This window comes from Thalia democratica, chromosome 3 (assembly GCF_965202585.1).
Source record: "Thalia democratica chromosome 3, ktThaDemo2.hap1.1, whole genome shotgun sequence".
NCBI classification, from domain to species: Eukaryota; Metazoa; Chordata; class Thaliacea; order Salpida; family Salpidae; genus Thalia; species Thalia democratica.
In genome coordinates, this window is record NC_139167.1 from 38,739,404 (window position 1) to 38,758,238 (window position 18,835).

Here is an 18,835-nt window from a genome sequence, read left to right on the forward strand (position 1 = left end):
TAGTTTTATAGTAAAATGTAAAATAAAAATGGTATTTTGTTAGCTTTTCTTTTTCATTACTTTTTTGTTTTCTTTTTATTATTGTTTTTTTTTTTCATGTGCTTTTTTATACTTTTTTGCAATTTTTTTTTATTGATTTTTATTTTTTTTGTTTATTTTTTAACTTTTTTTTTACATATTTTTTTCTTTTTTTATGATTTTTGACTTATTTTTTAAAGCTTTTCAATACCAGTTAGAGGTAGAAGAAAAAATATGATCACTGATTTAAAAAACAGGAAAACACAGATAAAAAACCTTAAAATATTATTGTTTTTAAGTTTGCTAATAGAAAATCATTAAAAGTTTCCTAAAATCTTTAAATAAAAATGTTTCAAAGACACTTATAAATCATTATTGTGATACAACAACGATTTTAAACTAAAATTTTACTAAATTTTAATGTCTGTTAAAAAAGCGTATAAAGGCCATATTAACAAAAGAAATTTGCAACAAAACAAATGTTAAAATTTAATAAAACATCAAAACTTAATTCAGGTAAAAATCTAAAAACCAGCTAAAAATTTTTTTCACAATTTAATATCCATAATGGTGAGATCCACGAAATGCTCTCCTGTTAATAAACAAATTATATTATAATTTAATATGGATTATGTTTTACATTTTGCTTTTGGTAAATAAAAGCACTATAGGCATTTTATTAAAAAAAAAGTTATTGTCTGTTTTTTGTTTACAAAACAGACTCGACAAAATTTGAAGGGAGTCTATTTTAGAAAAAATATAAATCTATTTAACATAAAAAATTTAGCTGTAACTTAATAAATAAATCAATAGACTTTACAGTAAATACTAAATGTACATCTAAAAAATAATTTCAAGGGAAAAATTAATTGCTAACTATTACATAAACAATTATTAGTGTACAAAAAGCATTAAGCAAATATTTAAAACTTATATTTAATTGTTACTTTAGTAAGCCTAAACATTAAAGACCTGAAAGAGGTAGAAGACTCAGTAAAAGTTAAAAAAAAGAAGGCATAACCAAAACCATAGAAAAATATGAAAAAGGACATACGTATTAAAATTTTAAAGTTATTTTGTAATAACAATATCTTAAATTTTAATGCTTAGTAAACTTTTAAATACATATTTGGTTAATTAAACACTAAAATTAAAAAAAAGGCTCGTTAGTTAATTGAAGCATTGAAAAATTAGTTTCTTATTTTAGCACAGTTAGTTTTTTAATAAAATAAAGTTATTTCCTCATATTAAATTTAACTTTACTGAAGTAATCGTTAAAAAAATTAAAAAGAAATTTAAAGATTTAAAATATTTACTAAAGTACCTGTAACAACAGCCTTTCATACGCAAATATTTTTCTTTATTAGCCTGATATTTCTAAGCTAAGCTTACTGGTAGCCTTCAACTTGTGGACCAAACTTTACCCTGATTCTAACCTAAAATTTTAGGTCCCGCTTTTTCTTTGTTTATCCCGCAGAATCTTTCCTAAACCTTGTTGGTCAGCGACCAGTTAACTTTTATAACAGCGTGGTCTATCACTTTGGTTATTTGAAACAAGATTAAAAAAAAAATTGTTATTATCAGGGTGCCACTTGTTTTTGAGAAACATTTTCCAGGTTTTTTAAGGTACACGTTTTTGGGTCTATTTATAGTTTAGAATTAAGTTTTAGGTAAAAAACTGTGTTATGTAGTATAACAACATAGAAAATATACTGTAAAGCTACTTTAAATTTGTTTTTATTAATTATTTTTTAGATAAGGAAATGATAGATTTTTCTGTCAAATAGAAGTTTAAATTAAAACATATATAAATTGTTTAAAATTCCAGATTTTTTAAGGATTTTGTTCAAAGTCCAAGGCTTTTTCAAATTTTTAAAACTCCAGGTTTTTTTAGCCTAAATTGTCAAATTTTAATTCGAAGTTTTTCCATGTTTTGTGGCCTCCAAGTGTTACTGACTAAGTTACAACTGCAAGCTAATTCAGTCTTGAATTTTAAAGTAACTTTAACTACAGCAACACTTAATAATTCTCTCTTTTTATTGGTATATACATATACTTACGTCTTTGCAATTAATCTCTAAATGCAACAATTTTCAAATACATTACGGATAAAGAAATTAATATTAATACTTTACCTGAATCCTAATAAAGTCTTAAAAATGACTTCTTATCAACGAGCTTCTCAGAAACACTTATTTATCATACATTAGTGTATAAAAAGTACAACTCAAACTCAGAAATAGTCTAGCTATGATTCTAATTGAAACACTTAAAAGGTCCTGATAAAAACGGCAAAAAAAGAGTAAAAATAATTAAATAAAAAATAAAGTGGTGGTAATCATAAGTCCAGCACAAAGCTTTGTGACAATTTTTTTTTAAATAATTAAAAAATTCATAAAAGACGCTTATTTAAATAAAATAATTTAACTTAATACCCAAGTTGAAAATGAAAACATCTAGAACAAACGTAATGGATCAAATTTATATAAATCCCTTTTTTGCAAACTATTTTATATAAAATATTATAATTCATACATCCTTATACGGAAAATTTTAACCAGCAATATTTGAAATAAGTTTTTTCTTAAGTTTACAAACTTCAAACTTCACTTATATTAACATCTCCTGGTATTTTTCCAATATTGCCACATTTACCGACTTAGCGTCATTTTACATGACACGTGCAAGCCTTGTAAGAGGTAATGTGCTCAAAAAAGTACAAGTTTAAGAGAGTCGTTCATAAAACATTTTTTCTAATAAAAAAATAATTACATTTCTAACCTTGCCCTTCCCCTGCCACGGTAGCCCCCGTAAGGGTTGTACCTCCCCCTTCCCCTGTAACCCCCTCTGAACCTGCCCCTACCCCTGGGCGGGCCGTAAAAATTGTGCTCGTTCGTCCGCTTCTGCGTCACCTGCAAAACGTTAGAGGTTAAAAAAAAACTTACGTGATTTTTTTATGTATGTTATACATCCTGCAGAGCCTTTTAAGAGTTATTACACATTTAAATTCATTGTAAACGCAATTAATTAGTTTAGAAAAACATGTCAACTAGATTTCCTAATTCAATCTTACTTTAGATTATTTTTAGAATTTAAGTTAGGCAGTTTGTAGTAGCGTTAACTTTAATCTTTTTTTAAGTCTGCTGGAAAGTGTTTTTTAATCACTAACCTGTGTTACAATTAAATAGGATAATGAAAGTATTTAAGCTTTGTAATTTTATGATTTTCATGAACTAAATATTAAAACTACATAAAAAATCATTTTTCAAATAAGTAATTTTTATTTAGTTCATACATATTTTGGTTTTGATAGTCAAACTAAATATTTTAAAAAGTTTATACTACTGTTAGTATCTTGTAAAACATCAAGTATAATAATTTGAAAAGACAGAACTAAAATATAAAATTACTCAAACAATGACTTCATTCACATATTATTTTATAACATAAAATTAAACTTAAATACAGCTTGTCAAGTTAAGCAATTAGTATTAAGCATTCATTACACTTAAATATATTACATAATATTGATACATTTTTTGTCTTACGTGAAAAATATAAAACATAATAAACAAATCTATTTAATATATTTTATTTTGGTAGTTGAGTAAATAAATATTTAAACACAAGATTTATTTATATTAAATTAGCTAAAATAAGATGATTTAAAATGATACTTTCAATTTCTAATACATTTAGTTATGGATACTAAATTAAAAAAATAAATAGTAAAACCTACAAATAATCTGATCACAACAAATCAAATATTATTCTACAAAAGGCTTTTAAGACTATAAAAGAAAATTTCAGCAAACTAACAACAAAGTTTTTTATAAAATTTATTTAAAATAATTAAAAATCAAAAATTAGTTTGAAAAATTCTCATTTCTATTTACAATAAACCTTTTACGAAATATTCAAATAGAAAATAATTTAAGAGCCGAGAGTATATATATACTCTTTAAATATGGAAATTAATATAAAAACATAACTAAAATTTTGTCTTCTACGGTTTTGAAGCTATAAGTACCATAAAAAAAGTTACTTACAGCAACAACTGTCTGGATTTAAAACAATGCCAAATCTATAAACAGGAAAGTTTAGCACATAAAAAACTTAACAACCTGTGATAAACCAAACATAACTTTTTAACTTATACAAAAATTTTAAAGGATAAGTAAACCATATTTTGGTTATTTTACCCAGCTTGTTATAAAAACTAAAGATAAGGCTCTGACAACAAAGTAAATTTGTTGACGGAAGCTCTAATATAAAAATACAAAATCGTAAGAAAGAAGAGTCTCAAGCACATACAGTAACAGCTAAACTTTAACAAGTTGTATCATTCGAAAAACTATCTATAATCTAAATGTTTCTACCAGGTACTTTTGGTAATTGAAATATTAACAATTAAAATTGCATCAATATAAACCAAAATTAGTTATGATCACCAACCTGAATGGCCCTCCCCCGAAACAGCGAGCCGTCCAACGCGAGGGCGGTTTCGACGAACTCGGCTTCGGCGAACTCGATGTAGGCGAACCCCTTGGGGCTGCCGTCGTACTTGTTGCACAGTATCGTCACCCTGTTCACCGACCCCGCTCCATGGAAGTGGGTTTCCAGCTCCTCGGCCGTCGCTCCGTAGTCAACCTGTTACGTGAGTGGTTCACAATCATTATAGTCAAAAGTTTGTTTAAACGAATTCTTATTTAAAATTTATGTGTGTAAAAGTTTAACATCATGAAACAATTTGAATTATAAAGCTACAGAAAAGCTAGATATGAATAACCTATAGATAAGTCTAATATTTAACTGCTGTACGCTTTATATTGATTTTTTTTATTTTTAGAGCAACAAACAATATTGTTAAATATTGGTCCATACGTTCGTAAAGGAAATTTTAGCAAAAAAACCTGTATCTCAAAAAGTAGTTATTTTTTTATATTCTATAAAAACTTACTTATATTTCATACTTTTATCTTTATAAGCACCAATGTTAAATTTATGTTGTACCCCCCTGTAAGCCATTAATATAGTATAATTTGTTATAAAATGTAATAGTTTTGTATTACTACATTTTTTTTTTAATTTCAAAGAAAAAAAAACATTTTGAACGCATGGTTTTTCAGCTAAAAAGTGCGTAAATACCAGCAGGGCGTACCTAGGAAGTGCGTACCTAGGTTGATAGTTACGTTTTTATAAAAATCTTAAATCTTTTTGTTTTGCATAAGTTGTTTTCAAGCTAAACATGTGTAACCAGGGAGAGACTTATGCAAACCAGATCTTTCCCGCAAGTCGTAGTTAGCCAATCCCAAACATATAGTATAAGTTCTTGAAATAATTGAAAGTTTTAATTTTAAATAACAAAAATCAGAGATTTATTTAATGGTTTGTTTTACATATCAACTTTTTTATACTGATTTATACGCGTTTGCAGATATCTTTAAGAGTTTTAAAACAACTTTTAGTACTTTGCTTTAATAGTTCAATAAGCAGTCTAATACAAAGCAATTTGCTGTTTAAGCTTATATATTAAAAAAAACATCAGAGAAAGTCTGCAGAGCAGAAGCCTGGACTTTCGTTTGCCGTGAAACAAGCTTAAATAAAAAAGGTTTACATTAACTAAGTTTTATATAGAAGATACATTTAACAATGTACAAAAACTACAACTAAATTTAATATATAGCCACTGCTGTAAAAGTTTATGGCTAAAGCTCATGACAGGTAATTGTTAAAACTCTATTCTAAAATTTCAACTAATTTTTTTACACTTCTATAGAATTGCTGGAAAACTAAAAAATGTATCAAACTATTTCAAATAATTACTAAAACTAATTAAAATCTGTCTGAACGAATAAGTTTAAGAAGAGAGTTTATAAGTGAACTAAGTTTTTACATAGTTTCAATCACATATTGTTAATAAAAACAAGCTTGGTGATAGAAAAGTAGTAATTTACAAATAAAAGTAGATGATTACAATTTCTGTGCAAAATTAAACTCAAGTTTATTAGATATTTTTAACTTAACTTTGAACTAAAATTGTGTTTCAATTCTTGAATGACAATTTAAAAGTTTAAAAAATAATTTTAAGTTAACAAGAACAAGATAAATTTTATAAAAAGTATGCTTAAAACTGAATTAATTACTTCAGTAATGTATTTTCTGATTAGTAATGTTTTTATTATCTTTAAATATACTTCTTTTTTTTTGATATATCTATCTACTAATGATTCAAAAAAGGAAAAAAAAAGTTAATACTTTCGAACTCCAATTATAGAAATAAATTAGAAACAGAATAAGTTTTATTTTTAACACTTTTTTTGTACTATTTTGTTTGATTTTTTTCCATCACTAAGTTTAGTATAGTTTTTCATAGTATATAATTAATTTTTTTGAGCACAACTTGCATAGCCAATTTTGGTTGGTACTTACTTAACTTTAACTTTGATTATTACAAGCCAAACAGATTTAAAAACTTTTGAAATAAACTAACATTTCCAACATATACAGATCTAGTGTCTGCTTCTTTCCTTTCTTCTTGAGTTGGAAATGTGACGGCAGCAGGGTTGGCGGCAGCTGGAGATGTTGGAGTTGGGCTTGCATGCTGCTCAACAATCATCTTCTTTTCAGTTTCAACCGTCATAGACTTTAACTTCTCTGCTTCGGCCTCCATCAGTTGAATGCGAGCTTTTATGGCAGCAAGCTCCTGTCAGTTGATACCATTTGTTTCAGTATAAGTAAATTAACATTATCCATGTTTACCTTCAACTACTATATGCATACTAACATTAATTTAAATCATATATGCATTATTTTAAAGTTATACTTCAATTCTTAAAATTAAAATTTACTTTTATAAAACAGAAATGCAACTTCCTGTCTTAAATCATCCTGAGTTTTGTAAAATCATCAAAAACTTTTTTTTAGTATTTCAAAATTGATAAAAATCTAACTTTTCAACAAAATTTGTTATAAAATAATAATATATTGAAATTAATTCATCTAAATGAGTACATTTCTCTAGTTAGACACACAGCCAAATTGAGTTCTATATTAAACTTCCCCCTCCATAACTTGTTTTACTCTTTAACTATCCATTTAATATTTTGTAATTATAGTCTAACACACCTCCTTTGTACTTAAAAAATATTAAAAAAAAAATTAACTTCATAATCAACTGTTTAAGACAAAATACTTGTAAAAACACTAAATTATTGTATTTACCCCTCCATAATTTACTTTGTTCTTCAAACATCCTTTTTATACTTTGAACTTATTATTTAACACTTTTCATTTATACGCAAAAAAAATTTTGAGAAAAAATAACAAATATTTACGTCATAACCAACTGTATAAGACAAAACACATAAAAACACTACATTATCATAAACTTTTAAAAGCTATTGTTAAGTTTTAGGCTGCAGAAGTTAATATCGCTTCCTTCTCCCACTTACAAAAATACATGTATAGACTAACAGCAAAAACATTATTAAAAGGTTTGGAAATTGCAGCAAGCCTAATAAAAGACAGAGGTAAAGCTAAGTTTAATTAAATATAAATTACAACTAAGCAAAAAAAAGTTTTGACTGAAACTAAAAAGTTAAATATTTTTAAACATTAATTAAGGGCATAGGGGGGGGGGGTAAACACCCTTTTTTAGTTTTTGATCTTATTTTATATACTTTTTACTAAGCTACAAGATGCTTTTTACAGATTTAAAAAATTCAAAATAATTTTTTAGATATAGCCGGTCAAAGTCGGAGGCTACAATAGGATCCTTATGGGAGGCGCAAACTAAAACGGCAAATAACTAGAAATCACTAAAAATCTATCTTCTCCTACATTTTTTGAGCTAACTACCTCAAATTTTCAGGAAATGTTCCTTGCAATATTTAGAAAATTCTGTCGGAACAGAATTTAAAAAAATTAAAAAATAAAAATTTTATAATAAAAAAAATAAAAAAAAACTGTTTTTTTTTGTTTATTTTTTTTATAAAATTTTTATTTTTCAATTTTTCAAAAATTCCTTCCGACAGAATTTTCTAAATATATTAAGGAACGTTTCCTGAAAGTTTGAGGTAGTTATCTCAAAAAACGTAGGAGAAGATAGATTTTTAGTGAAATAGTCTATTTTTGCTGTTTTAGTTTGCGCCTCCCATAAGAAACCTATTGTTGCCTCCGACTCTGACCGGCTATATCTCAAAAATTATTCTGAATTTTTAAAATCTGTAAAAAGCATCTTGTAACTTAGTAAAAACTATATAAAATAAGATCAAAAACCAAAAAAGGGTGTTTACCCCCCCTATGCCCTTAATCAAATTCTAAGTACTTTCAGTTGTAAATCAAGTCTTCTGCTATAAATTCTATAGAGCCGACCCTGCCAGGCATAAAAAAACAAGAATGAAATGGTAAAATGGGTTAGTAAGCTTATTTGTAATTTTGTATAACTGTCCGTTTGTACTAACATATAGTAAATCAATAATTGGTTATAGTTATTTGCATTAAAAACTTATTTATATTTTCAGTTAGGATGCTCGAAAAGCAAAAAGTGGTTTCATTTCAACTGCCTTCCATAAAATAACTCAAAATAAAATTTTGAGTCTTTAGTTTTAGATAAGATAAAGTGGTATTGCGGAAACTTTGTAGATACGCCTAATATTCTACTAAAGATTTTTCACAAAGAATTTTTTTTAACCTCACACACAATTTTTTAAATAATAATTAATTACAAGTTGATTTTTTTGTAATAAATTTGGGTTTCAATATGATTGACGGTGTTTTTATTCTGCAAGGGTGACATATAAATTGATGACACTCTTCAATTATTTTAATTATGTTTCATTATTAAAAAAATATTTTTAAAAGCTATTTTAAAAAATTACTTAAAATCTTGTACTTATGAACAATAAATTAGTGTTATTAAAATTATTTCATTATACATATCTATACATATTATTTTTTTGCGTACAAAGGATGTGTGTTAGATTATAAGCACAAAAGATTAAATAGATATTTAAAGAGTAAAATAAGCTATGGAGGGGGAAGTTAAATATAGAACTCGTTTTTGAATGTGTGTTTAACTTGAGAAACATAAGTTTATAAGATGGTTAAGCTCTTTTCTGTTTGCTAATAGGAAATTTCAATGAAAATATATAATCTCATTACTTTTAAATCACTTATTTTTAGTAAGAAAACTGAATATTTTAGAAAAGAACACATAAGAAAAAGGAGCAAATAATCCTTAGATAGCTGATGCAAACTAAGTTTTAAAACTTAATCAAAAGATAGAATACACAAATGTAAATAACATTCATAAAAAAAATGTAAACCTTATCAGCTTCATTTTCTGATTCATGGTCTTCCTCTTTCAAAATCGACTCCTCAGCTTCTTGCTCCAAAAACTTGGCATCTTCATTCATAAAGTCATCATTGGAGTCCTGGTAGTCAACTGTATCTCCGAGGTCAGACATTTTTATTCACTAGTTGTTTTCTACAACAAATAAGGATTAATGAAACTAAAATTTGATCAAATCCAAACAAAGCATATTTTCATTGCAGTTTGCATAATTATGAACATGTTAGTGGTAAAATGTCAACTTTTTATATTAGATGATTTTGTGAAAATTTAGAATTTAGGATGTTGCACCAATATTCATCTTGTTTTGTTTATAGTTCTACGCACATGTAACAAGGTTCTGGAGTTTCATAGCATTAATGTGACTACGTGCGGTTTTAATTGGGTTGACTAGGCTTTTTTTTTGGTATTTTTCAAGGTACTGTAACTATTTTATTTTTTAAAGTAAAAGGTTCTATTTTATTTTGTGAATATGAAACAATGTTCTATAGTTTCATTGCTCTAATGTGACTTCAGGCATGCAGTAATGTCTATTAGAAACAAATGTGAATGTTTTTTTTAATTATAAAAAAACATCAGTTGCAAACTCTACCCCTTGCAACAATAAACGTTTTCTGGGGAGTGCTAAAAGTATTGATTTTAAAAGTCTATAAAAATTCAGCTTTGTAAATTGTATTGATATATTTGATCTATATTCAGGGTTCGTGCGCAAATTTTTTTTCATTTAGCCTGACTGAGACCAATTTAGCCTGACATTTTTTCAAAGTAAGGAAAACCCCATTTAGAAGTCATTGTAGGTATTGGGGGGTCTTGATTAGTACTATTGTAGTCTACGACTTCAACCAGCTTTATCTTAATAATATTTTGAGCTATAAAAATCTGCAAAAGGCAACTCATAGCTTAGTTACAACTCAATAAAATAAGACTAAATTGTGAAAAAGGTGATTGACCCCCCCCCCTATGCCCTAAACATAACAAATTCGGTGATAAGTTTTAAAACAAGTGTTATATCTAATCTATAACTAAAACCAGTGTAAAAATGTAATATATATTACTTAACACAATTGATTAATATAATTAAGTACTAAGTAAAACCATTAAAACCAGATTTATAACAAAACAATGTGCATTGTCGTGTTTTATTAAAATTTAAAATGAATCGCTTACACGAATATTAAATTAAGTAAAAAAAAATATTATAGTATTTTGACTAATACTTAAAATTGATACATAACTCTAAATCATAAATTCTAAATAAATACAGTGATTGTTGATGTCGTATCAGACTTAAAAAGCTTACACTTAAATTTAAAAAAAAAATCTTTTATATTTTGTTCTTGTAAAGAAAAATTAATTATACCTAAAATTTGTACTCCCACAAAACTTAGTATTTATATCATAAAGCTAAGTTTTAGTGTTTTGAATATCTCTATTAACTTTAAACAAACAGTAAAATATATGAAAGAATTGCTAAAATTTTAATTTAAAAAGTAGTTGGTATAAAGCCTTTAAATTAGAAATTAAAACAGTTCAACCAACTAAGCTATGAAAAACATAGCTAATGTAAACAAATTCAAACAAACAGTTAAGTTGTTGAACTAAACTGTAATGTTTAAACTGTATTTTTTTATGAATTTTCATATTTATGACGTATATAATCTACTCAAAACAAAATAATGAAGATTTTTAAATTTTTTAAAGATTCAACAAAAGGTTTTAAGCATTTATTTTTACAAATACTGACTGATTTTGTCTTTAATAACTAAATCTTTATTTAGAAATAAATTCACATCTCAATTTGATCTTAAAAAGATTTCTCCATTTTTCCAATCAAAAATTTTCAAGCATTTGAACTGAGAAAAACTGAGATTCTCAAATTTTTAAATAAAAAAACTGATTTAGCCTGACGTTTTTCAAATTTTTTCAAAAAAACTGACTTAGCCTGACGCGCACGAACCCTGTATATTGTAAAATTAAAATAATTAAATATTCAAGTTTTATTTTTTTATCATAAATAAATTTGACTTTATAGTTATGTATTTATAAATGTCATTTGTAGCCTAAAATTATGGTTAAAATAGACCTCTAGGTAATTACCAAACCAAAAGGTTAAGTTTTTTTTCTACAAGCAGAACAACTAAAGTATGGTAAGTAAACAATTTTTTTTTATGTTGATTTGAAAATTTTTATTTTGTCTGTGTGATATCATACTTAATGTATGGATCAACTTAAAATTATCTTATATATTTATAAAGATAATACATACTTCTATAACAATACATGCAGTTAATTAGTGATAAGTTTAATTTTTGTTTTAAATTAAAATTGCATTCAGAAGTCTATAAAAATTGGGAACTAAGTTGGTACAGGTGTGGCCTGAAGAGTAAAGGCCATAATGAAGGCATTGAATACTCTCTAAATTAAACATTGCAAGATAGAAACCCATGGCCAACACATACACACAAAAAAAACATGATTTTTGTTAGTATATCTAAAACATAAAAGAAATGAACTTGGATAAGTGTGCAACCTTAAACCAATCAAAAAATATCAATGTACTTTATTTAGTAAGCATATTATGAAAATTTAAAAAAAAAACTCATATGATAGCAGTTCAGTGGACAATATTTACAAGCATAAAGTTAATCTTATAGGCAAATTTATTAATTTTTCAAAAAAACATAAAACTTTAATGTCAATTATTTTCCTTATCTTAAAAGCTATCTAAAATTATTTTATTTTATTTTAGAGAACGCATCTTTGTCTTTAATTAAAAAAAATAAAATTGGTTTGGGGTTGGAATTATTTCATGGAGTCCTTCCAAAAATAAAATTTTACAATAAGATAAGGAAAATAATTGTCATTAAAGTTTTATGTTTTTTGAAAAATTAATAAATTTGCCTATAAAATAAACTTTATGCTCTACAATATTTTTGAATTTAAAATTTTTAGTGATGGGGAATCCAAATTTATATTAGTAAAGTTAAAAGATAAAACTCAGTATTCAAAGTGTTAAGCTGGTAGATTAAAAAACAACATTTTTGTTTTACTAGAACTTTATAAATCAATAAAAAATACTAAACATTGTTAAAAATACGACAATAATAAAAAGCATTTAGTTCTTTTACTTTCCTGAAAAAAGTTAAATGTCAAGTTTAATTACATCGCTTAAAATAAGTGTATTTTGATGTTTGCAAAAAAAAAAAAAATATATTTATAATTTTTAAAGTTGATTTGATTTTGCCTAATGTAACAACTTAGTTGATGTACTTTAACAAAACTATAAGCTAAGTTGTAGAATAAGCTCAAAAATATATCTTTTGAAAACAGCTAGTGATCATTTTTAACTGTCAAATGAAACTACATGAAATTATAAATATACGGTTTCATGAACCTTAAAAACATGCTAAAAACTTGTGTTTATTTAAATTTTTAGCAGCGCTGATTACACAAACTTGTAGCCAGTAAAAGGTTAATGTGATTTTATAACTAAAATAACAGTGTTTTCTAAAAATTGCTGTTTTAAAATTCTTACAAGATCGGATCGATTGTAAAAGGTTTCAATCAAGTTAAAGTTTTGTTTTTTAGTTCAAAAAGACTAATAAGATATTGCAAGTATTGATCAGAAAATGATGGTTTTTTATAGACATAAGTAAAAAATTTTTAAATTTTAAAAGCTAAAAATCAAATATTTAAGCTATCTAAGGTAGCTGTTTCGGATAAAACTGAATAGAGAACAACTACATCTAAAAAAAGACTACGAACCATTTTAACAACGATTTTCTATGCAAATGAGCTAAATTTTTTGTTTTTGACAATTTGAAGACGAAAATATCTAACCAAAAGTGCGGAGCGTGATCTAAGATGCATTACTTTGCTTTTAAGATTCTAGAAAGTCTGATATTGTTGGGCGAAAACGATTTGGAAAACTGCGTAAGATACTAAACCAAAAAAAAAAAGATTACAACCTAAGATGATAAACATAAGCAACAAAATAAACGTTAATATAACCAGCCTAAAGCTTTAATTTTAACGACATAAAAAACAACATTTTTTCTATAAGTTAGTAATATTTTCGAAATAAATTTATTTGTTGAATGCTTTTATTACGTAACAAAAATAAAAGGATTAGCACTACTAATAACAAAGAAAAAAATTGTTTTCTATAAATGTGCGAAATAGTATGCAGGAATAGTCTGCAGGAATGGGCTGTAAATGATTAAGCTGTGTCATTTTTTCGACTTTACCCACAAACGGTCGCTTCAGTACTTTGTACTTAAGCCCGCTTGGTTAGATCTTAAAAGCGGTTTCTCGCGACTGTTCCTGCCTGATGAGTCCTAATTAGGACGAAACCGGTCGTACGATTGTCTCGGATGCTGTTGTTGTTGATCTTGCAGTAAAGTTCATTCCTCATAGCAAGTAATTATTAAATTATCAAAAAATAAAGTAGTTAAGCTGAGTTATCTTGAAACTTTAATTTTTTTATAAGAAAACTGATAAAGTTATAGAAAACAATACAAATAAAGCATGTGATAGAATTAACACAACGAATAAGACCTTAATAAATATTTTTTACAACTATAAATATATGAACAAACTACTGAAATAAGAGTTTAAAATATAAATTTATCCCTAAAGCTAGAATAGGATGTAAAAAATTATTAAAAATGTTTGTTATTATCCTTAAAAAGTATGAAGTTGAATATGAGTTTTAATAGAACTATAATACAATTTTTTTAGAAAATAGTTAAACCTGAACATTTTTTACAAATACACAGTACAATTTTTAAATTACAAGAATAAATATTGTTTACTAGTCTAGCATGTATTTGTTACAAAAGATATAACAAAAAAAGTAACTAAAAAATAACAAATAAAGTATCATTTTTTTAAACTTGTTTGAAAATGAGCTGATGCTTTTATGTATAATTGAAAAATAATATTTTTATTAAGCATTACCTTCTACAACAAACTTATTTTTACCACTACTTAATAAAAAAATCGACATAAACATCTAGTTTATCAGTGTAGTAAATTATGTACTGCATTAATAAATGCCTAAAACCTATCTGGAAGATAATTAATCAAATGCTTAAATACAAATCAAACAAGTTTACACAGATTGGATAGGATCATTTATTTTGAAATGCTTTAGAGAATGCTCATAACATAGTTAGTTTTTTTGAGGTAAGTCATTATTGTTTAAGTTAGTTTGGTCGATATGACATTAGTTTAGTAAAGATTGTGCATATTATTATACTTTTGCAATTGTTTGATAGAAAAATATTTAACTAAACAGTTAAAGGTTTACAGGTGTTAGTATTTTTTTTTAATTATTTAAAATGTTACGATACCAGTTTAAGTGATTTATAATTACTTTTATTGTTTATCTATTTTAATTAACATTTTAAAGGTTTATATATATATATATATATATACATATATACATATAATCAAAAAACTTGGTAATCTATTTTTCTGCAAGTTTATTGTATAACTTTTATTTATTTAAAAATCCTGAGAAAACTACTTAATATTTGAATTTTTACCATTATTTCGATTTTAAAACTAACTTGGATAAAAATATATTTAATGTTTAATATTTATTAGTCATAAATATTTTTTAGACTACTTTCAAACGTTTTTTGAGCCAATAGTTCAGTATGAAAACATTAAAGCTTAATCAATTAATGGAATACTTTTGTTAAGTAAAAGTGAAGTTTATACTATATAATTAAAAAATAAAATTAACTAGCTTTAGAAACTAGTAACAAAAAAAAATATTTTAAACCTCTCATAATTAAATTCTTGAACTACTTATAAAAAATAAATAAAATAATTTAGAATTTCCGTTTTTTTTGAACAATTAAAAAAAATTAGCTATGATGTTTGTACGAGTTTCTAATGTTAAACATAGTTTTAGAGAGACTGGTAATATCTAAAAACTTTTAAATCAATTGTAATCAGTAAACTCGTTTTCAGTAATGAATATAATTGATGACACTTTAAAGTTAAAATTGTGGTGTAAATATTGATTATCATTAACACTTTGTTATTTTGAAATAATAAAATAAAATAATTACTTCATACCTTACACCATACATTACTGTTAATGTTTTTACTATAGTAGTATTTACTAAAAAACAAGTGCACTTAACATTATAAGATAAACTTCTTTAAGTCTTACATAAGAAAAATTAAAATGTTTGCGTAGTTTTAACTTTCATCATTATAAATAGATTAATTAAAATCTTTAGCTTAAAAAAATATTTTTTCTTGTTGTAACCAGTACATTGTTTAATAGTACATTAACTAACACACCATCTAATTTAATTTTTGCTAAAACTAAATGTTTCAAATTACTCAAGCTTTTTTTAAATATTATAAATTTGAAAACATGTGGTATTTTTTAACCACTTCATAATAATAAATAGAAGAATATATACTATTTGTTATATTTATGTACAACTTAAATTAATTCAAAACATGATATCATAAGTAAATATTTCTACTATATTAGTCAATTGTATATTTTTAATTTTCAGTTACCAGTTGTATGTAATGAAACATTTACGCTTCAATTATACGCAAGTTTGAGAAGCTTTGCAAAATTTGTTAAATCAATACAACGATCCACGTCTACGAAATGATGTAAGTTTTATATTAAAATATAGTTATAAAACACTATTTATGCTTATTTTTATAATGACTAGCATAAATCAGGATAAGTTGAAACAAAAATCAGTAAAAAGATAATTATGTTCGAAACTAATTAATTCATTAGGTTTTTGTTGGAGAATATATATTTTCAAATGGGCCGGAATGGGGCCCAAATTTTATGAAGAAAAGGTATTTCCGTACTTACTATGATTTCGACTACTATTTCTATCATTTTGATGCGAACAATAATCTCCTAAAAGGACGTACTTATGGGCCATTTGAAGAGGTTTTTAGAAATTCGAATATTCCTGACCCAAAAAGATATTGTAGGTTCAAACTATTTACTTTTAGTATTATTTTTTGATGAACAACTTGTAAAGTGTTTATTTTAGATGACCGACGCGTTGGGTTCTGGAAACCTACAAGAAACAATGATCCAGTCAATCATCCACCGCACGCTACTAGAATTGTAACATATTCAGCAGAATTTGATTTGAATACTAGAGAACTGAACGACTTTAGAAGACAAGGACATCTTAATACGTAAGTTTTAACAGTTTTTTTTACTTCAAGGAGAAGAAAGTTAGGAGAACTAAAACAGTTTTTTAAAAAAGAAATAAATTCATTTGTTTATTTCCACAATCATATTTAAATTATAATCCTGCAAGTATTGGCCTTGTAAAATTAAAAATTATTTTGTTTGAATGTTCTTAAAACTTTTGAAAGTTTAAATGTATTTAAGTTTGCCAGTTAGTTTACACATTTTTGTAGTATGTATACATACATTATATAAATTTTTAAATACTGCAGCAGGCTGCAAAGTGCCGAGGTTTGCCAACTTATGTAATTTTTTTTATTGTATAACTTACAAAGCTTACATATAAATAGTATTTAAGATAAAACTTCTAGCATTAAAGTATTACCAAAACATGATTACAGGTCTAGATAGACTGGTTAAAATACCTATAGACAATTTATAAATGCTATTTTGTTTTTAAAGTCTCATCTATTTGCAGAGATGTGGATGATGCTTACATTGCGACACAGTTTGCAGGAATTAGGAAACATGGTGAAGTCTACGTCTTCAACATGGAACGAACCAAAATTGCTGGATTTCAATAACTATTAAGAAGCCAAATGCTTATTTAAGCATGTAGGCTAACTAATTGTTTCTATTCTGTTTTGATTTAAATTCTTTAACTAATTTTACTAATATTTTCAATAATTTATTTGTATTAATGATTCTTTTGGTTTTATCATTATGGTTTATGTTTTTCTTATCATAACTGAGTTCTTTTAACGAAAATGAAATAAATGTATAAAATAATATCTCAAAATTTCAATTTACGTATATAAAAAGTACTTACCCATATTATCTTCAATAAATAGCTACAAACATTTGTTAGTTTATCTGATAATATTTTTTTTAACGAAAACTAATTAACTATAAATGAGTAGAACATGTCTATCCTTCGTATAAGTAATTTGTTGATTTAAATTTTTATTGCCGAAAAAAGAGCTCAAAAAGTTAACAAAGTTGGTACTTAAAAAATTAAAAACAGTTTTATAGATTTTACATTACATCAATTAGATGTTGATGTTGAACTAATGAGCTAACTACGTCAATTGTATGATACTTGTATATCAAAATCTCGTAAACAATTAAATTCACATTGTTTAATTAGTTTAATTAAAAAAGAAGTAAAAATAAATCTGTACTTATGTAAAGTTTAATTTATATGCGAAAAATAGATTGTTAGAACAAACAGAAAAGTAAATATCATAACTACTGATTAGTTAACAAATGTGATAAAAGTCGTTTTAGTTGCTTAATAAAAACATGTTTTTTTTTGTAATTTATATATATATAGTGTGTAGATGCTATTTACATTAAGGAAGAGTTATGAAAGCGTGAACAAGATGATGAAAGTTTTTATTTGAAAAATTTATTTTCCTTTTATCACTGAGTTAGTTTGTAAACTTATAAAAAAAACTAAAAAAAAAAAACGGTTTTAGATTATTTAAAATAAATTTAAGTAATATAATCTAAAAGTTTTAAAGTAAACAACAAGTATTGCGTTCCTATAAAATTCAATAAACATTCATCAATATTTATTAATTAATGGTGTTGTTGTTACAAACGAAAATATTTGAAACTTTAAATAAGCAATACAATATGATGGTCGATATTAAATATTTACCTTCTTAGTTATAGCTCAAAACCATAAGTTCAACATTTAATAAAATTAGATAGAACACATTAAAATACAAATACTATTTTGTAGATCAGAAATAAGAATATATATATCGGTTATAAAAAACAGTTATACACTATATTTAACAGCACTATCAGTAAACTAAGTACTTCAGCTCTAAAATTTCTAATTGATAGACCTCGAAAGAATTTAGTAAATTCTGAAAAAAATTGTCAGAGTATATTCTGTACGCATTAAACGTACTGTACTTTATGATAAATAGTTAAAAGATATAATATTGCATGAAAAGAATTTGTAAACACTTTATTAGAAGCTAACATTCAAGTTATAAAGATAAACTAAGACATTTTCATTATTGCTGTTATATGAATTCATTTATCCCTTTTTACACAGAAAATTAATTTATTGATACATTACTGTGCACTGCTTATGTGTACACATAGCTGTACACCCAATGTTGATGTAACACCATTGCATCTGTTAGTACTTTTTAAATATAAAAAAGAAAAAATTAAACTTAACCAATGGTTTTTTATGTCAAAGTTTATCAAATTTAATAAGTTTTAAAAACTCCATCTATTATTTG

The 18,835-nt window shown here is 25.3% G+C and overlaps 1 protein-coding gene across 1 annotated transcript; it reads right to left on the reverse strand.

Annotated features, from left to right (window-relative positions):
• Positions 1-327: 327 nt before the first annotated feature.
• Positions 328-9,504, reverse strand: LOC145831401 (polyadenylate-binding protein 2-like). The gene is made up of 5 exons (XM_082938654.1): positions 9,348-9,504; positions 6,512-6,724; positions 4,474-4,668; positions 2,800-2,930; positions 328-610 (listed from the first exon to the last, which is right to left on the reverse strand). Exons 1-5 carry the CDS (start codon positions 9,486-9,488, stop codon positions 574-576), a joined length of 717 nt encoding a protein of 238 aa, XP_082794780.1. The 5' UTR covers positions 9,489-9,504; the 3' UTR covers positions 328-573.
• Between the last annotated feature and the right edge of the window lie 9,331 nt (positions 9,505-18,835).